Source organism: Musca domestica, unplaced genomic scaffold, assembly GCF_030504385.1.
Source record: "Musca domestica strain aabys unplaced genomic scaffold, Musca_domestica.polishedcontigs.V.1.1 230, whole genome shotgun sequence".
Lineage (NCBI taxonomy): Eukaryota > Metazoa > Arthropoda > Insecta > Diptera > Muscidae > Musca > Musca domestica.
Window position 1 is genome coordinate 529,884 of NW_026712268.1, and position 22,485 is coordinate 552,368.

Consider the following 22,485-nt stretch of genomic DNA (forward strand, 5'->3'; position numbering starts at 1 on the left):
CACATTTTTTAAGGATTTGTCTAAAAATTGGTATTTGTTGGGTATAATGGATTCTAGCTCGTGTGGCGACACATTGAAGGTATAGGTCCACGTTTTGGTATAGACATACAACGGTACCTCCCGATATTCGGTATTTTGAAGATTTTTGCCAAATTTTCACGGATTTGTCTAAAAATTGGTCTTTGTTGGTCATGATGAGTTCTTGCTCCGGTGGCGAAACATTGTATGTATCCACATTGTTGCATAGCCCCATATAACGGTATAATGCTAGTCACACTTACACACATAATTGTTTCAAATTAGGTATTTTAGAAGATGTGATAGATGAGAATCCTTTAAGTATAAACTTGCCTATAGAAGTTCCCGTTTTGGAATGGCCCCCATATAACGGCCTCACTTACTTTGTTTTTTTTTTTATAAATTTGACTGCGTTATGCAAACGGTCTTGCTGGTATATGAAGTTTAAAATAAAACAAGCTGGAATTCAGATACTTTAATATAAAAATGTTTCCTCTACCCTAAGATGTTTCCTCTATTTTATTTACCATCACGAAAACATTAGCTTCTCACACAGATATAAGCAGCTGTTATGACGCCATCTATCGAACCGTTGCTAGTCAGTCCTACCTTTGAATTATCCCATGAAAAGAGATTTAGATATATATATAATATAATATATTATATAATATATAATTTTATGGTACAAAAAGGAACATTAATTTGCATGCATATTGACTTTGTGGGTAAGAGTCCTCGCTCTTTTGTTTTATCCTTATTACTAAAGTGGTGAAAATAAAAGGTATATCTGGTTACTTTCCATGCAATAATTTTCAAGCAACTTATTTTTGAGAGAAAGAGGTAGTTCTACTCTTTTTTGCAAGAAAACTGTGATAAGTAAATAGGCGGAATCCCTGCAAAAACTTGCAAACAATCAGCAGATTCATCATAAAAAAGCAATTTGTCCGCAAATTAAAGGAATTTAGAACACATGAATAGAAAAACAAAACAAGGTTTATTTGCACTACTGGCAGCACTTACCTATTTTGTTTCGCTATTGAGCCCGATAAGGAGTATGTTGGCCGAACCGTACTCACCCTGATCCGAAGTTCGGCTTTCCCTCTCGTGGGCGCAAGTAGTTATCCTCATTCCTGTCTACTCTAATGTCGGGGCCCAACCCTCTGTACGAAGATATGTATTTTGAAGGTTTGAAGGTATTATGGTCCGTATGTGTTCTTTTTCCACTTATGGAAGTAGAATTCATCCCAACAGCACATAACAGCTTGAATGTTCCTAGCTTCTCAGCTTTGCCTGGTGTAAGGCCAGAGAAGGCAACGACTTTTTCTTCAGTGGGGTGCCGCTCTGCACTCATTTGTTTTATATTATAGTTTTTTAGGCGTCAAGTTACGAAGGGACTGAGGTCGAGCGCAACCTGTGGATGCGTCCGATAGCTATCAGCAATGTTCGCCCAAGGCGAATATACGGAAAGTCCCTTCAGCTACTCAAACATTGATTGATAGTAGTGGACGCATGAACCCTAGTTGCTTTTAATTTTGTTAATCAATTTAGAGGTTACGAAGTTGTTGTTGAAATTGGAATGATAAAACTAAGATTCACTTCTTATGGCGGAAAATATAAAAACTAAAAAGAACAAAAATATTCACAATTAGTTTATTTCATCAAAATTCAAACATCAATATTTGTAAAATATAATTCTTGTATCAAGTAGTTGTTACATTTCTAACATTTTATTTACATACAGAATCTTCATATACTGTAACGAATATTCATAATTTTAACGAAAAGAAAATTATCCATATTTGTTATTTTTGTTTTATTATTTATCAATCGATCCTGGTTTACGACGGCAAAACCTTATAAAACGGATTAATGGATTGGCACGTATGGAGAATCACTTTCAGTTAGGTCATAATCTATGACCTAAATTCTTAAAGCGAATACCATACTGAGAAATTGTTCATAGTGGATAGTTATGACTCCGTCCATATCAGAATCGTGTTGACGAAAAGCTGATGTCAGCGTCTGAAATTAAACAAAATAGGTTTTTTATAATTTAAAAGCTTTGTTCTGGTTAATTTCTCTGTGCAATGAGGTTTTGGGGTGGAGACCTAATTATTCGATTTTCATAATGCCTGAGATTTTTTTTGGGAAAATGTCTTGTTTTAAATTCTTTCTGTAATTGCATTTCATAAGTAATTGGCTTTTAGCTTTTTAACTTTTTTCATTGTTAATTTGCGAATAAACTTATTAAATCCATTTGAATGTTGTTTTTATTAAATTTTCAAATTTTGTTTTTTAAGCAGTGTAATTTTGATTTTTGGGGGACTGAGGTTGGATAAAAAACATTTGTAGATATGCTGCCATTGTGGTAGTAGCAGAACAGTTGATATTTTTATTTGACGCAAACTAAAGCGAACTATCCCTGCAAGCATTTTAAGCCTATGTTTTAAGCCCATTTTTTCGATGTACGTGCTTAATCATTCAAAAATTATGATGATTAACCGCACAAAATTAAACTCAAAACTTGGATTTGTTAAAATCCAATGTTAAATCGAAATATCTTGGCATACAACACTGCTTTTTTGTTCCTAATGCAACTATTGTAGTTTGTGCGGAAATTGGCAACTCTGTTCGTATAACGCTTATTTACATTTAAAATTAGCTGAAAACAAACTTAAGTCTTTGAAAAAAGATATAGAAGTTATTGAAAAAATAAAATGGATGCTGTAAAGAATGAAAGGTATGCTCTTAATTAAACATAAATTGTAAACAATATGTTTGATAATAATTTGTCTGCTTATATTTCGCAGAAAACAAAAACAAACTTTTAAGGTCACTATCTGTAAAAAAGTAGACAGGTTAGCAATGGTTTCACACCGGCTACAGAAACTATATCAGCCATCAATCCCAATCCCACGGCGGTCGGTTTTATGTACCGGATTGACTCGGAGGCATATTTCTCCGACCAGGGGCCGCCAACCCAGCAAATACATGTTCGTGTTCGTCCATTTTTCTGATGTGGGAGCAACATCACCCGGAATGTTTGCTCCGTATTCTCCTTGTCCGAGCAGGGATCGAGACCAACCCCGGACCATGGTTCTGCTCCGTTTGTCGTAATCGCATCCACCACAGATCGGTTTCGGTGAAATGCAATGGATGCATGGAGTGGGTGCATTTCCGGAATTGTTCCGGCCTAAACTGGGTACAGGAGTATAGCGATAGGGACTACATTGCTTCCTGCTGCGTCAATGTAGACCCCAGTGAGTCTTCATCTTCGGGGTCCTCATCGTCGTCGCAATATGAGACTCCCCCGCAATCTCCTCAACAGCAATCTACGCAGCGGTTGACGCCACACATTGCTGTTCAGGTTCCGGATAATGCATCATTTCTCCAATTTAATTCTGATGGTCTCAGAGGTAAGATCAACGAAATTGTAAGCTTTATGAGTCGGAAGAACATCAAGGTCGCAGCGATCCAGGAAACGAAGCAGAGTCCCACCTGCAGGCTTCAAAGTTGTGATGGATATAACGTACTGAGGAAGGATCGCTCCAGAGGTGGAGGTGGAGAATTAGCGTTCCTATTGCACCACTCTGTCCAGTACAGACCTATCTCGCCTGAGCTTGACTCTAGTGACCCGTACATGGAATGTATGGGGGTAGCGGTCAAGTGTGGAACCGCCGAGATAGAGGTGCTCAACGTGTACATTCCGCCGTTAAATAGCTGTGCCCCATGTTATATGCCTAATATCAGTTCACTACTGGTAGGCAATAACCGTCTGGTGCTAGGGGATTTCAATGCCCATCATGAATTATGACATTCCGTCCTAGGTAATGACCAGAGAGGCATGGCGCTGGCTGAGCAAATTGATAGCTCCACGTTTTGCACAGTGAATGAGGACGCGCCCACCAGAATAAGGGGAGACTGCCACAGTTCTCCGGACATATCCATCGTGTCCCCACGTCTGACGAATGACGTAACTTGGCAATCAGATATCTCTCTAGGCTCAGACCAACTCCCCATTATTATCGGGAATTTACTCTGGAGGTAAACAAATTAGTAGGTGAGCATAAGCGGAAAAGTGGTTTGAACATCTGAAGCATTGCAACATCGGTACCGGAACGAGTAAATTGTGGGCAACGGTTAAGTCGCTTTCGAACCCCGGAAAAAAGGACGATCGGACATCTGTCTCATTCAACGGCGTAGAAGTGACAGATCCGAAGAGGTGCGCGTGTTGTTTTAACCGGCAGTTTGTAGAGCACCCCGAGAGTGACAGGGCGAAGAAAAGGATCCTACGCCGTGTACGATCCCTTCCAGCCGAGGAGGTACCACCACAATTTACGTTGGCAGATGTTGCACAGGTCATCAGAAGCGCAAAGTCATCCAAAGCGCTTGGTCCTGACGGAATCTCAATGGTGATGTTGAATCAACTGGATGATCCAGGAGTTGAGTATCTTAAAAAACTTCTCAATCTGTCGTTAGCCACCTTAGTAGTTCCCGATGCCTGGAAAATGGGCAGGGTGGTCCCGCTACTGAAGCCAGGCAAGGATGCCGGCAAAAGTGATTCATACAGGCCGATATCACTTTTGTCATCAGTAGCAAAGACGCTTGAGGCTATACTCCTCCCCAGCATAAGAGAGTGTTTCCCAGTAGCCGATCATCAACACTGATTCCGGAAATTGCATAGCACAACAACAGCTTTACACGCCATTTCCACACATGTCAGTAGAGGTCTCAACCAGAACAGGCCGTGCGATAGAACAGTTATGGTGGCACTTGATTTATCAAAAGCCTTTGATACAGTCAATCATGCCACACTGTTCGAGGACATTGAACGCACCACCCTCCGGCCAAGTTTGAAACGTTGGATAGTAAACTACATTTGTGGACGCCAGTCGTACGTGGAATTCAGAAACAAGAAGTCGAGCATCCGGAGATATCACCCCCCAGGGAGTTCCCCAAGGTGGGGTGATATCTCCGGAACTGTTTAACCTCTACCTTTCTGAAATTCCACGCCCTCCAGACGGCATAGAGATTATTACGTACGCAGATGATTGTACGCTCGTGGCGTCCGGACCAATTATTGATGACATTTGCGATCGGTTGAACGCTTACCTTGTTGATCTTACCGCCTTTTTCACTGCGAGGAATATGAAGATATCCGCCACTAAGTCGACGGCCACACTTTTCACCACATGTACTGCGGAGATGGGGCTATCCTTGAATGTGCAGGTCGATGGTGCTATTATTCCGACCACCAACTACCCCAAGGTACTAGGGGTCACATTCGATAGCCTCTTTAAGTCGTCCGCGCATACCACAGCTATCTGCGACAAGATTAGAAGTAGGAACAAGGTCCTCAAGTCTCTGGCTGGCAGTACTTGGGGAGCAGATAAGGAAACCTTGTTGACCTCTTATAACGCGATAGGTCGGTCTGTGGTAAACTATGCGGCTCCGGTGTGGTCCGCTAACGTCAGTGCTACGCAGTGGAAAAATGTTCAGTCCTGCCAGAATGCCGCCCTTAGAACCGCAACAGGGTGCCTTCTCATGACACCTGTCGATCACCTACATGAGGAGGCGAAGGTCTTACCGGTGCGACAGCATAACAAAATGCTGTCAATGCAATACCTGCTTGGGTGTTATAGACAAAGCCATCCAAATCACCATCTTGTGGATAGGCAACCTCCGCCCAGGCACGTTAGGAAAGACCTTCATGATCTAGAGAGAGAGGTACAGAGGTATAAGAGAGAGCCTCTAGATCAACAGGCCTATCAAGCGGGACTGAATAGTATTCACTCTAATGCGGTCTCAGAAGCCATTGAAGGATATAGAGTGAATACTGTGCTAGGAGACCATCCCCCTCCCGTCGCAGCTGAAGAACGAGAGCTGCCCCGACAAACCCGAGTAGTCTTGGCTCAATTACGATCCGGATGGTGCAGCCGCCTAAATTCTGCCCAGCATGTGGCACAGGCCCACATGACACGCTGCACCTATTTCGCTGCCCAGCCAAGCCTACTCACCTAACTCCAGTCTCGTTATGGACACAATCCATACAGGTTGCATCCTTTTTGAGACTGGACTCAGAGGCAAAACCTGATTGAACTGAGTCAGGAAATGGAAACCGAACGAACACAGATGTATGCGCTGCTACAACAACAACATCAGCCATTGAATAAAATAAGAAAGAAGTTACAGAAGAAAAACACAGATTAGGAAACATAAATTAACAAAGGGACATATTCTACAACCGCTGCTCAGTGGCTGTGTCTACCGTACCGCATAGGGAATTGTAGATCAAATGCCAGTTGATCAAGCAGCTTATTAATTTAAACTTTCAATGTAATATTTACAACTACACAAAGACGAGTTCTATTGGTTCCGATTAGGGAATTTTAAGGGTCCGAAATTACGAGTTCTACGAGAAGGAACATTATGGTTTACTTCACCTATAAGAAATGTAGAATCAATGAGATCGCGTAATAATTTCAAGTGATGAAAATCAATTAACAAAAACCAACTCTCTTAGGGTGGAAGAGCTTCGGAAGTGTTCCAGTTTAAGCCACGTAAAGCGAAAAATAACAAGTAAAAAAACATTAAGTTCGGCCGGGCCGAACTTCCTTTACCGTAGGGTAAAGGAAACATTTTAATATAAAAGTATCTGAATTCAAGCGTGTTTCATTTTAAACTTCGTATATCATTTAGACCGTTTGGATAATGCAGTTAAACTTATCAAAAAACCATAAAGTGAGTGAATGAGGCCGTTATATGAGGCTACACCAAAACGGGAACTTCTATGGACAAATTTGTATGTATGAAAAAATGACTAGGATTATTAAAACACCTAATATCGGTGGGTATCGTAATATGTGCGCAATAGGAAAACGTGGAACTAAATGTTCAATGTTCTGCCACCGAGCTAGAACCCATTATGAACTATAAATATCAATTTTTAGACAAATCCGTGAAAAATGTGGCAAAAATCATTAACATATCGAATATCGCAGATACCGTTATATGAGGGCTATACCACTTGAATCTATACATACATGAACATATACATACAATTTTTCTCCACCGGAGCTAGAACCCATTATGGCCAATAAATACCAATTATAAACAAATCCGTGAAAAATTTTGCAAAAATCATAAAAATACCGAATATTGGGATGTACCGTTATATGGAGGCTATACCAAAACGTGGACCTATAAACACAATATTTCGTCACACGAGCTAGAAACCGGTGTGACCCACAAATACCAAGTTCTAGACAAATCCGTGAAAAACTTTGGCAAAAATCATAAAAATACTGAATATTGGGAGATACGTTTGTATGGTGGCTATACCAAAACGTTGTCCTATACATATAATGTTTCGTCACACGGGCTAGAAACCATTATGACCCACAAATACTCATTTTTTGACAAATCCGTAAAAAAAATTGGAAAAAGTTATCAAAATACTGAATATCGGGACGTACCGTTATGTAGGGGCTATACCAAAACGTTGACCTATACATATAATGTTTCGTCACACGAGCGAGAAATCATTATGACCCACAAATACCCATTTTTAGACAAATCCGTGAAAAAATTGGCAATAATCATCAAAATACCGAATGTCGCGTGGTATCGTTTTATGGGTACTATACCAAAATGTGGACCGATATATCTCATTTTCAATACCAACCATCTTAGACACAATACAAATTGTTCTGCTAAATTTTGACGAAGTCAAATAATGTGGGCTGTGTCGTGATTTTAACAGACTGATAGACGGACATCGTTAAATCTAACTGACTAATATTTAGGGATGTTACAAACGGAATGACAATGTTAATATACCCTGCTTTCCAAGGTGGAGGGTATAAAAAGTGAATAGATACTGATTCAATTTTTTCAGAGTAAAATTTATAAAATTGGAAGTCTATTGTTTATGCACAAAACCATTTTGAACTTGACAAACAAATTCTAATAGATTGGTAATAGTAGATCTCCCTTTCATGAAATCGTGTGGACAAGGTGAAATTATGAATTTTAAGTAGTGTGATATTATTCGCGATACCAAAAGAAATAGGGAGTAATTAACAATTTTTAGTGAGAGGTACAAACATTTCACTAGCGCAAAATTATAGAATATTCTTTGGAACGTCATCACGACCTGGAGAGAACATAGTGTTTTTAATCCAGAGAAAACTTCGTCCTCTGTTTTTCAATATTATAGTTATAAGTACCGTTTAAAGTGTCCGGGGTATAAGATGATTGAAAAAAATCACTGAGTTATAAGAAGAATCACAATTACCATGTTTCATATTGCTGGAAAATTTCTGTGCCTTCCTTTTGGAATTTACAAATTTAAAAAAGCTTTTGCGATTATGCAGCAAATTTTATCTAATTTTTATTAAATGTTGAGAATAACATTTGGAGTTTTCAGATTTATATATATATTCCTTGCCGAACAATACTTTGAATATTATTCGCAGTATTCGACATTCTAAATTGTTTGAAAATCTGCTTTTCAAAATACGTAAACATCTCAGTGCAGGGGCAAACTAATCAGGACCCTGATCTAATCTAAATTATGTTTAACTGTAGGTACAGAGATAGATAATGCAAATTTACGTAGCTCAAGTTAAAGAAGTCAAACAAGGTTTGTTTTCCCAAAGTTGCGCCTATCAATAGAAACATTAGCAGAAATTAAATTCAGGGAAGAGTTTCTCAACTCGAGGTTTATCAACAACATAGGATGATACCCATCCTCTGGAAGTAGATAGGGAGAACATCAAGAAATCGAAATATTCAATGAAGTCAAAAAAATTAAGTCTAACATGTTTATAATATTTAACACACAATTTATTTGGTACAGACAAAGCTCAAATATCTTATCCTAAAAGTTATCAAATTTAGTTGGATAAGTCAAAGGTATGAAATCTAAAATATTCTCACACGAAGTCCAAGAAACCCAACCCAAATTAATGAAGAATTGTCTGTAGTAATGAAGACACTTTTGCAAATAAATCAGCATGGTTGAAATAAATTTCAAGTCCAGAATTATTTCATCACAAGTTAAGTAAGCAGTATTACCAATGATATTAAATTTTGCACAGATAAACTCGCTATTAGGATCCACTGAGACATCAATCATTTCTGTAGGAATCGGACTATGAACTGCTATTAGAAATTCACCTTTTCTCAATAATCTATCCTTTCTGTAAACTTAATAATTTACTCAGTGTCTAGGACATCACATTTTAACCACGCTTTTTATTCAGAAAAACACTTTTAAGGAAAACATCTTTCTCTTACATTTTGATAAAGTATCAATTTTTTTTGGCGCATTTAAGAAGTTTGCAGACCTATCGACAAATCAAGTTCTTTTACCAAAATATCATCGGACCAAAAGGAATTATTAACAATAATGGTAGTAGTACTATTTGAGTTTGTAGCATCCAATCCTTCACAATTAAGAAACTAGTTGTTATACCCTCCACCATACTATGGAGGGTATATTAACTTTGTCATTCCTCATACACATGTCTTACACAAACAAGTATATATTCTTGATCAGCGTAAAATTCTAAGTCGATTTAGCGATGTCCGTCTGTCTGCCCGTCTGTCTGTTGTAATCACGCTACCTTTCGAACGAATTGAGATAAAAGGCTTAAATTTTGCACACATGTTTATTTTTCCAGTAGGCAGGTTAAGTTCGTAAATGGGCCATGTAAGTCCACGTTTTATATAGCCCCCATATAACGGTACCTCCCGATATTCGGTATTTTGACGATTTTAGCGACATTATTCACCGAAATTGTTTCAAATTTGGTATTTGAAGTTTGTAATGGATACTACAGCCTATGACAGAAAATTGTCTATGCAGGTCCACGTCTTCGTATAGCCCCCATATAACGGTACCTCCCTATATTCGGTATTTTAACGAGTTTAGGTACAATACCCACCGAAATTGTTTGAGATGTCGTATTTGAAGTTCGTAATGGACGCTACAGCCTGTGACAGAAACTTGTCTATGCAGGTCCAGGTCTTCGCACAGCTCCGATATAACGGTACCCTATATACGACATTTTAATGATTTTAGCTACATTATTCACCGTTTATTTCAAGTTTCAAAGTTAAATTGAAAATTTACAACATTGTTCCAAATAGTGGAGGGTATTCAAAGTTCGGCCCGGCCGAACTTACTGCTTTTTAACTTTTTTGTTATTAGGAGAGGCATTAAGCGAAATCGGAAAATTTAAGCTTATTAAATTATCGAGACCTCAATTATTCGAACCGATATTGTCAACAACAACTGAAGTTTTTTTCCTCTTTGCAGAATCATCAGAGCATTCAAACCTTTTGACCAATTTTTCAAAATTTTTAAAAGTTAAATATAATTTTTTTAACTTATCGATTTCAGCTTTAGTTTCTTTAAAAATGCAATGATAATAATTTTATACTTTCTACCATTAAATCCACCACAATGAAGATGCAAAAAATTTATCGCAAATAAAGTAAGAGCAAGCCATTTTTATAACTAATAATGAAACTAATTAGATGAAATGCCAGTAAATGTTTTTAATATAAAACAAGTAAGCAAAGGCTATAGTCGTGCGGTCCGACCATGTGATACCCTACAACACTGCAATATGTTAGAAACCCTCTTCTGTCCATTTTGGAAGATTTCGCTTTTGAAATGATGTCATAGAGCACTGCCCAGATATTACCATTAGTTTTTTGGCCAGGGCCATTTGCCCAATATTTACGCACTCCGTCGTGCTGTTAGTTGTTGTGGTCCATTTTACAGCTAAATATAATCCAACGTTGTTGCTCTGTGTCGATTGGCTTCATTTGTGTGATCAGGAATTTTTTCTGATTTAGGTTCATTTGAACCACTAAATATTTTGCGTTCATCTTCAAAAGCAAGGGGCCTCTCTGATCTCCAAATTTAGACTCATCTGTATCATTTGCTTGTCCACGATATTTTGCTATATTCGTCAACGAAATCAGCATGAAAAAGGCAGATGTTCGCCTTTTGTATATTTTGAATTTCGCCTGTAAGTTATTTTCAGCGTTGCGGTAGAATGGAAATGTTGGTATTTTTTTACACAAAAAAGTAGTGATCCACCGATGTCCTAAACTCTAATTTCATGCGAGATTTCGCTTTTGAAATGAAAAAAATCGATAAAAAATATGAAAAAATAAAAAAAATGTCACAAAACACTACAAAATCTATATTAACATAATTATTGGTATCTTTTTATGCGAATTTCTTAAATTTTATTCTTTTAGGCCAGGAGGACATTCAGAATTGACAACATTTGTCAAAATCTGTCCAGCCATTCTTGAGATATAAGTATTCTAGATAACATTCCTTTGTATATACACATTGTATATATTTCGCTATATATATCCGATATATTTACTATCGGTATGTACGCAACGGTCAGAATTGACCTGTTCGTCTATTTGTGATTTCGCAAGGATTACAAATATTCGCGGTTTAATGGAAAATTTGACTTTTATTTAACACAAATATTACTTGATGACCATTTAAATTGGAAGACTTCTGCTCAGCCCTAATCTCTAGCCCCATGCTAAATTCCGCGTCGATTGGTCTATAATTGCGACCTGTAGAGTAACTGCAAAATCATTAAATTTTTCAGTTTTTGGTCCATTTCTACCCCTAAATATTCTGGCCCCAGTCTGACCTCCATTCTAAATTTCGTGAAGATCGGTCCATAATTGCGACCTGTACATTGATTATAAATTAACATGGACAGACGTCGGACGGACATACATTGCTAGATCGACTCAACTCGGCGAGATAGGAAGATCCATATATACTTTCCTATGTGGGAAACCAATATTTCGAGGTGTTACATAATTTGTGGACCAATCAAACTTATAATACCCCCAGCACATAGTTTTGTAGGGTATAATTAGTAGTTAAATTTTGTGATGTGAACACTGTGGAATAATCAATATGCAGGGTGAGATGAAAAAACTCCTACCAACTTCAGACTGCTGTCAATTCTAAGCCACTCGTCCGACAGCTGTTAAAATTATTTCACTGACAGCTCATTATATTGTTTACAAGCGTACAAAAGCATTTTGGTTAAAATTTTCAGAAACAAAGTTATTCGAGATGGAAATCAAGCGTGATGGTGTGATTTCTTTATATTTGGCTGGAAAACCATAAGTGGCTATCGTTAGAGTACTCCAGCATTTAAATGTGAATAAATCTTTTGTGTCTCATACCATCGCTCGTTACTGTGGTACTGGTAGCGTAGCCCGAAGCCAAGGAAGTGGACGTAACAAAACAGCAACATCAGCAGAAAAGTAAAGAAGCGACTTCATCGAAATCCACGTCGCAGTGGCCGAAAAAATGGCTCGTGAGCTGAACATATCGCAATATTCCATTCAGCAAATATTGAAAAATGAGCTCGGGGTAAAGCCATTGAAATTCCAAATAGTGCAAGAACTTACACCACAACAGAAAGAAAATAGACTCAAACGAGCTAAAGATTTGCTTCGCTTGGCCGAAAGAGGTGAACTGCCGTTTTCTCCGATGAGAAAACATCGTTGTCCAGCAGTTTATAAACAAACAAAATTATATGTAAGTAAGTTATAAGTAAGTGTAGAGTAATGGGGGAAAAGAAAATACAATGAGAAATAAAACAATTAGGATTAGTTTCTTTTCTTGCAAAATTTGAATTGCTTTTGGTGTGTGTTTTTTTCGACAATAAGGTTACCTCTTTTCAATTATGGTGTGTTGGCGACAGTGGCCGTGATGGTTATTCGTTCAATGACTAAAGACAAGTGAACGCAGAGGTTCTAGGTGATCGCAGAGGATCCCATGTCTGTCTACTAATACAACTACAACTACTTCCAATGAGAGCATGTGTAACAAGGTGAGGTTACCGACAACAACCAATGTCCAGCGACGATCCGCTCACTACGGTCTCCGCCAGGGGAGTTGTAGAGGAGATGCCTGTGCGCCAATCAGCATCCGTGATTGATCGAGTAAGGGAAGTTGAGGGGCAAAGTATCTAACTTATACATTGCCGCCCACCTCGATATACATGCATGTGTATCAACTAAATAAAGCTCAAAGGAATTATGTTATATATTAATTCATGTGCAATAAAGTTTATAAGTTATAGGTTAGGACGTAAGTTCAGTTTATTTGTGAGCATTTTATTCAAATAATTTTAATTCATATAATTAGATATCTATACCGCGGCAATTACAAATTGACGGGGCCGAAATTACCCAACCAAACCAGGTATTTTTCGCAAACAACAGACTTAATTATGTAACACGACTAACTTGACGACTGGTCGCCTAACAATACCCTGAGCAGTTCAGACGTTTACAACGCGAACGTTACCGTCATTACCGGGATGTGTCTCGACTACACGTCCTAGTTTCCAAGAAGTAGGTGGAAGTTTTTTCATGCCTAATGACTACTAAATCATTGATTGCAACATTTCTCTCTGGATAGTTACATTTATAACGCTTATTCAAACTAAACAAATACTCTTCTTTCCACCTAAAGCAGAACTGATGCGTCAATGCCTTCAGTTTTCTATACCGATTGACTAAACTCAATGGCGATTCTTCAACAAGGGGTTCTGACGGAGCAAGAAGGGGGGCACCTATAAGAAAGTTTGCGTCGCAGCGAATTTTCATTCCATAAAAATGGACTCATAACATTCTGAGGCGAATCACCAATGTTCAGGCTGTGAGGAAATTCAGAACGTATGGGAAGTGGGACAGCGTAACGACACTTCGAGTTTCTCGTAGTTGTGGACCGGAAATTTTACAACAACATATCTACTGAACGACAGTCAAAAAGGTTTGGGTCAGCCAACTGGAGATTTGGCAGAGAACGAACTAAAGCAGGGTCAACAGAAAAGGATGGAAGGTTACTAGAAATTTTGGGGAGAACAAAAGCATCGGTTTTCAACAAAATTGAAGCACTTAAGCGAGAACTTATACAAATTCGACAGGTTTTTCCAGAGGTAACGGAAGACGAACCATTTACACCAGAAATGGTTGCAAGAGTGGATCGAGACGAAAACTTCAATCTATTTTGAAGGTTCTCAGTTATAAAACTAGCCTCAGACGCAGGGTCAATGAGGGCTCGAACAGGATAAGAATTTTCTTCGTGAACAATATTTACCATGGCGGTACTGAGAAGGATTCGCGAATTATGCGATGTATGAAACACTTGACGGTTCATTACAGTCGGATTAGCACCAGTGCATGTAGAGGCAACATTATCTTGATTAGAATTGGAATGAGTTCTTGGGACTCGAACTGTAGGCGAAAAATTTAAAGGGGAGCTATTTGTAGGTACCGATCGATTGGGTTTATGCATGAGGGTATGATGTTTTTCATGGCATACATAGCAGCTATGTGCACTGGGACAATTACTAACAGAATGACCTCTTGACAAACAATTGAAACACAAGCCATACTTTTTTACAACAGCAATTTTTTGATCGAAAGACATCTTTTTGAAACGATGACAAGAGTAGAGCGCATGGTTTTGATTAGGGCATACAACACAACGATGTTTTGGATAAGATTTTACTGTATCAGAGGAAGTTTTCGCCAAATGTGCCTTAACGGTGCGTTGGTTTGGGGATTTTGATGAATCTATACCTTTTATGTCCCGCAAACAGGCAAGCGTCTGAATTCTCTCCGTGAGGAACGAATTGATCTGAGCCCATGACGATAAGGAAGACTTATCTGTGAGACTCTGTTCCCAGAGTGTCACCGTAAGTTTTGGCAGACGCTGAATACAAATAAAAACTAAAATAGTGACAATGTCATAGACTGACATGGCAGATAAACAACCGTTAATACCTCTCTGTAAAGTTTTAAGGCCTGACCTAACGATGGAAGATTGAACGAAAGCTTTAAATGACTATTGACTAGAATTCTTTTGTTGTCATAAGCACCCTTAAGAGCTTTCCAAGCCAGAACAAAACTTTTATTAGTGAGTGAAAACTTCGACACAATTTCCCTAGCCTCACCTTGAATTTTTTTAATTAAATGACATAACCTCTCAATATCAGTTAGTCGGGAATTATTTATGAACATTGCAGAAAATAAATCCCGGAACGTGGGCCACGACAAAAAATCTCCGTGGAAATCATCTATATCGCACGGCGGTAAATTAAGATTATGCATGGTGTCGGAACCACAAGGCGGTAAACTCCAATTCGAAACTGAGATATCCGAAGTACTCTGAATATCTGGATAAGCAATATTGGATAAGGGTGGCAAACTATTATTCAATACATGGTTTGGATTGGTTGTACCTGACTGTGAATTATTCGACCTATTGCATGACCGCGCCACCGAAACCTGATTTTGGACATTCTGGGGGGTACTAACACGAATTTCAGCTGGGGTGGAAGGAGGTGTCTTCACAGACTTGAGTTTCTGCAACAGTTCGGTTATTTCCGATAAACATTCAACGAAGTTTTCCCTGGTGGACTGATATTTTTCATCAGCAGAAGCAATTCCGTCTGAGGTAGTACCCTCAACGGTTATCAAATAATCAAGATACTTTTCGTAAGTAGCCTTGACCTTGTACAAGTCCTGAAGTTCGGTGTTTCGAATTTCTAAATTGAAAACCGTGTGAGTTTCTGCCTTAATCAATTTAAAAGCTGCGGCAAATTTAACAACATTATCGGTTGCCCGAATAAATTGAATTAGTGGAGTGACCGACATGGTTTCAGAATTCGATTCCGACAAATACTAATAAAATATTCAGCAAAGAACCCACAAAGGAAAACTAAGTGGAAAGAAGATTGACTTCCCAAAAATTTACCAAAGAAATAGCAAAAAAGAACAAAAAGGTTATTTAGAATTGAAATGTATGTATTAAATATATTTAAATTGGGGATATTTTTCAATCAATATTGGAAAAATTCGAAAAATAAGAAAAATTGATAAATTGACACACCGATTTGAGTGACAAAAATTAAAAAAAGTCCAAAAACATCTTTTTTATTAAATATTATCAAAAAAATTAAAATTATTCTCTCAAAATTTTATTTTTTTTAAATTCACAATTTTCTACTTGAACCCACTGTGCAGTGGTGAATAACGAATACCGCACAAAGAATAAAACACAAGCAGTGTTTGGTGGTCAAACAGTGACGGGGTGGGTTAACTACCACACTACGAGCTGACCGACGACAATGATCGCAACGGATATCGCACAAAAGAAAATAAAACACAAGCAGCGTCAGCAGAGCGCTCAGTGTGTGTGGGTAAGCAACTGCCTCGCTACGAACTAACCAACGACGACGAACCAACAGTGAGAGTTGGAGAAATAAATAAGTTGTTGTTATAGTTGTTGGTTAGTAGACTGACGCTAGAAAAAAGCGTTTGGAATTTTAGGGATTATTGTTATTGCAATGACAAGACAAACAGACCAACGAAAATGACCAAACAGTGTGTGTTGGGGCGAGGTACGGAGGGATTTAGCAATTGTTGGTATGTTTGGATGTTAATTAGAAAAAGCGGCACTTGCAATGTGGTGATTTTAGAGTAATAGCGAATTGATGAGATGTAAAAGAGATCACTCGACAAAGCAGAAATGTGTGGGGAATATTGGAATAACCGAACACAAAATTATGCACACTACAGCGGTAGGTTATTTTATAAACAGAAATATATTTCTTTTTGATAAATTCGAATTAGTAAAAACACAAATTAAACGGGAAATTCGATTATTTCGCAATAAAATGGAAAATAATGCAAATAAATCTCGATTTAAAGGAATCTTTAATATATTTTTCAGCTAAATGAAATTGTTGCGGACTGTATATTTAAAGATACCACGACTAAGGGTAAAACAAAGGCGACCAGTACCGCAAAGAAAACGAAAACTAACACTTTTCACTTATTTTTTTTTCAAAATAAATAGCACTCTAAGCTCACAATAAAACATTTCACTGAACTTACGTACCTTTTTGATGTTGATGAATAGGATGACGTTGATGCGGTGGTGCGATTAATGAGGGGGATGTATGTTTTGCAGTTGATTCCTTTGTAAAAAGATAACAAAAAAACCACAACAATTATGGTGTGTTGGCAACAGTGGCCGTGATGGGTATTCGTTCAAAGACTAAAGACAAGTGAACGCAGAGGTTCTAGGTGATCGCAGAGGATCCCATCGAACTTTGGGGTCAAAAATCTGGGGTCCCGGGTCCGTCCCAAAAAAAAAAAAATAGTTTCCCGGGATAATAATAATACCTAATAATAATAATAAAAATACCTACCACTAGAAAAAAATTTCGAAAAAGTTGAAGAGTTTTTCTAAACTAGAGTTTAGCCGTTAAATTTAACAAATTAAAAATCAGTAAGTTCGGCCGGGCCGAACTTTGAATACCCTCTACCATTTGGAAAGAATTTGGAAATTTTTAAAATATAAAATCATTAAAAATTCTGTCAAATCTTTGAAAATACGGAATATAGCCGTTATATTGGGGTCTATACGACGTGGACCTACATAGGCATTGTTTGTCATAAGTCATTATCATATTAAACGGTGAATAATGTAGCTAAAATCATCAATATATGGTATATAGGGAGGTACCGATACATCGGAGCTGTGCGAAGACCTGGACCTGCATAGACAATTTTCTGTCACAGACTGCAGTTCCCATCACGAACTCTAAATACGTAATTTGATTAGGGAGGTACTGATATATGGGGCCTATACGAAGAACTGGACCTGCATAGACAATTTTCTGTCACAGACTGTAGTTCGCATCACGAACTCTAAATTCGTAATTTGAAACAATTCCGGTGAATAATGATCATCAAAATACCGAATATTGGGAGGTACTGTTATATGGGGGCTATACGAAGACGTGGGCTTGCACAGACAATTTTCTGTCATAGACTGTAGTATCTACTACGAACTTCAACTACCAAACTTGAAACAATTCCGGTTAATAATGTCGCTAAAATCATCAAAATACCTAATATAGGGAGGTACCGTTATATGGGGGCTATACGAATACGTAGACCTGCACAGACCATTTTCTGTCTTAGACGCTAGTACCTATTTCGAACTTCAAATACCAAATTTGAAACACTTCCGGTGAATAATGTCGCTAAAATCATCAAAATACCGAATATCGGGAGGTACCGTTGTATGGGGGCTATACGAGGTCGTGGACCTGCATAGACAATTTTCTGTCTTAGGCAGTAGTATCCATTTCAAACTTCAAATCCCAAATTTGAAACAATTCCAGTGAATAATGTCGCTAAAATCATCAAAATAACGAATATTGGGAGGTACCGTTATATGGGGCTATATAAAAACGTGGACCAACATGGTCCATTTACGAACTCAACCTGCCTACTGGAAAAATAAACATATGTGCAAAATTTTAGCCTTCTATCTCAATTCGTTCGAAAGATAGATTTACAACAGACAGACGGGCAGACAGACGGACATTGCTAAATCGACTTATAATTTTACGCTGATCAAAAATATATATACTTTGTTGGGTCTGACATGAGTATATTGAGGAGTTACAAAGGGAATGATAAAACAAATATACCCTCCATAGTATTGTGGAGGGTATAAAAATGGATTCGATTTAAAATGACTAACTCAATATTTTGTACAAAATATTACAAAATGTTGTTCGATAACGCAAATGTTTAGTAAATGAGAGTGAGTGAAATGAGCAATGTTGACAGTTGTGTTACTGAGAAAAAAATGTACAGTAATATTAGCTTATTGAAAAAAAGCTGCATTGAGGCCGATGCAAAAAATTTAGAAAATTTGTGGCATAATTTGCATAGTTCAGGTCCGAAATTTAGTTTACAGGTCCGATATTTAAAAATGGAATTCGAGTTGAAATATATACAAATTTCTCTGACAGGAAATTGTTTATGGAGATTAACGTTTCGTAAATATAGCCCTTATATACCGATACATCATCCCGATATTGTCGACTAATCATTTATGTATACCGCTTGCGGGCAAATTGCCGGAAAGAATTATGTCAAAATTAGAAGCTGAACAAATCTGTGGTTTTGCCCATCATTTCCTATGAATGTCTTATCTAGGGACACGCATTACTATACAATGTAAGTAGTTCAAACAGGGATCTACCCCGGCACGGGAGCCGGAGTCTTCTATGATCTATCGGACGCGTCCACAGGTTACGGATAGTGAGACGCCCAATAGATATATTGCGCAGCTGCGAATTAAATAAACAGTCGCGGACAGCTCAGCGGTACCAGGTGGAGAGTCTCGGATCAAATATCTGAGTGCCCGTGATCATTGGTTCGACAGGGCGAATAGCTGGCGCCTCTAAATAACCAGCGATCGGTGTTGGTCTACCGAGATAAAGGACTCCCTAACGCTGGGGTGTTACATAACCGTGCCCAAACTGTTGCCTCACTGATAACTGGGGCCTCAGTGAGTAGCAGGCTTAGATGCCAACTCCTTACCATCGTCTCCTCAAAAGTACGAGATTCATATGGAGAAGAAAATGTATAAAGAAAAAAAAACAAACCTAAAAACCTCTACATCAAGGGGAAATTCGTAGGTCATTTCCGATGACTCAAGCTTCCATCGGCAAGACGCCATCGACGTAGGTGCTGACAGCAATCCTACACTCGCGAAGGCGCCGACCCGAAAAAGGCAAAAGCAAAACGGGATTACTAAAGGTCGGTAAAGTTCTGTAAGAAATTTACCGGTCGGAAACCACACAGACTATGGAGAGAAAAAGGATCCTGATCAAGATGAACCTCAAGGCAGTCAAAAAGTTCAAAAATAACCACCCGCGACTACCGAGTTGCTCTCTTGATCAGGTTGCTCTAGGTCTCCTACAATCTGTTATCAATAGGAGGGAAGACCCACTCGTAGATCAACTTTCCGTTGAGGACCCTGTGGTGATCAGCAAACCCATTACCTCCTGCCAAGAGCTGCAGAAGACGTAAGGCTAGCAAGTCAGAGCATATGGCAGCCCGGCAGTTCCGAAGGAAACCGGCCGCTCTTCTCGCTCAGCATTGAAGAGAGGTCGGTCTACCGAGGAACCACTTCCTGAGGACAAAAACACATCTACGACTCAGACCTCCCAGCCAAATCATACAAATCCCATTCCGTCTATCAGCAAGCCGATGTAACCAACCCGACTCCGGCTCAAAGCCTGTAAAAAGCCACAAGGAAGCGGTCAAGCCACAATCGGCAAGCGAAACAGGACGGAAGATTAAGCAAACCCAGACCATCTACCCAGACAATCTTCGAGTAGAGGTCATCGATAAAGCTGAACCGGAAGGCAAAATCAGCGAGAGTCGATAGGTTCTAATCGAAGATCGTCTGAAGGTGAAAGGGATCCAAAGAGGTTGCAGTTTGGAGGCGCTACCCTTTGCAAGGGCGTGAAGTCATCTGCTGTGAAAACGAGGTATCTAAATAATTCCTGGTCACCACAGCTTGTCGGCTGTATCCTTGAAGGAGATCCCCTGCCGTAAAGTATTGACAGCGTGGGTGCCATCACCATCGATGGATGCGGCAAGTATTCTGACGATATCCCGCATACAAAACCCCAACCTCAGAACAGATAACTGACGTATCGTCAGTTCAAGCACTGAGGGGATGTCCTGGTTATTGTTAGGGTTCTACTGTAAACATTCAAAAACTAGGCATCATTGTTATTATGCATGCACACATACATACACTACCCTCAGCTACACTCTTTCTCACTCACTCCGTCTTTTTCAGTCATTCAGACAACTCAGTCACTGCACAGCACATTTGTCTTACACTCCAAGTCGTAACGCGCTCCATCACATTTGTAACGTATTTTAGTTTCAGAAATAACCAGAATAAATCTTGCTCAAGTTTGTTAACTTATCAACAAGTCTTTTATTAAAAACGTAAAATCACAACTAAATCAAGCGATAACATTGTGAAATTACTAGCTGAACAGCAAACGACTATGAATCTTCAAACGCAGTTATTACAACAATTAACCAATCTACTTCAAGCACAGAGTACTGGAAATACCAACAATGCTACGAGTCCCAGCACTTCAAAAGCAGCATTAATGGAATCTCTTTCGCATTCCATAACAGACTTCGTTTATGAACCGGAGAGCGGATTAATTTTCCAAGCGTGGTACAACCGCTACCAACACGTTTTCGAGAAAGAAGCCCAATCCTTGGACGATCATGACAAAGTTGCGTTACTCTAGAGAAATATGTCAAACAGTGTTCACGAAAGATTCTGGAACTACGTTCCTCCAAAGAATCCAACAGAAATGAGTATCAAGGGCACCCTAGAGAAACTTAACAAACTATTTGGTAAGGTAGAAACTCAAGTCTCTCAACGCTACAAGTGTTTACAAATAAAAAAAACTTGATGGAGAAGACTATAAGGAATACGCCGGTAGAGTCAACTTACAGTACAAACTCTTCGAACTAAATGAAATGCAAGTGGATCAATTCAAGTGTCTAATGTTTACAATAAAGCAAAGACAACGACATTCGCTTACGTTTACTCAAATTGCTAGATGAAGCAAAGGACTCCACAACTCTAGACACTCTTGTAGATGAAACTCAACGACTCACGGAATTGAAAACAGACAATACATTGATCGAGCATCAATCGCAATCAATTTGCGCAGTTAAGAAATTCGCCAAGAACAACAACAAACTTTCCCATAAAATTCTTAAAACGACCTGCTGGTTATGAGGATATATGCATTACTCAAAATACTGTCCATTTAAAAATCATAAATGTTCACAGTGTCAGCAGACAGGTCACAAGGATAACTTTTGCAAAAGTGCAGAACAAGGCAAGTCCACTACAGACAAAGCCAAAGTCAAGTCGGACAAAACAAAATACAACGCCCACACAAAACAAAAGATACTGCAACAGACGTAAATTCCAACAGCATCAGCCTAATCGGAAAGTGTCAATGCAACGCAGCGGTATCAGACAAAACACTAAATCTACAATGCTACGTCACGGAAATCGATAACTTAAACATTATGGGTATCGACTGGATACAAAGTTTTAACCTTTGGGACAAACCAATTTCAGCTTGGTGTAGCCAAATATCAAACGATGAATACATATCTAACCTGATCAGTATCCTTTGCCTACTCCTGAAGAAATTCTATCAGAATGTCACGATTGCACGATATTTAGTCATTTAGATCTCTCTGACACATACCTTCAAGTAGAACCCGACGACCAAAGCAAAGACTTGCTAACTATTAATACTCACAAAGTGTTATACAGATTTAATCGCCTCACTCCAGGTATCAAATCAGCACCACGATCCTTCCAGCGAATCATGGATGAGCTATGCACAGGCATCCAAGGAGCACGAGCGCATATAGACGACATAGTCTTGGCAAGTAGATCTCTTCACGATCACAAAACTAATCTTAATTTGTTATTACAGAAAATTCAAGATT

At 38.7% G+C, this 22,485-nt stretch overlaps 1 protein-coding gene across 2 annotated transcripts in view; it reads right to left on the minus strand.

Annotated features, from left to right (window-relative positions):
• LOC131802719 (programmed cell death protein 6) overlaps window positions 1-22,485 on the minus strand; it is a 157,605-nt gene that overhangs the window by 94,457 nt on the left and 40,663 nt on the right. The window contains exon 3 of one of the 2 annotated variants that reach the window (XR_009342349.1): window positions 1,039-2,040. Coding sequence is in view for 1 of the 2 variants with exons in the window: in XM_059123139.1 (XP_058979122.1) it covers window positions 1,939-2,040 (102 nt within the window). In the remaining variant the exon portion in view is untranslated. Of the gene's footprint in view, window positions 1-1,038; window positions 2,041-22,485 lie in introns of those variants that run through there. The other variant, XM_059123139.1, reaches the window with a different exon arrangement.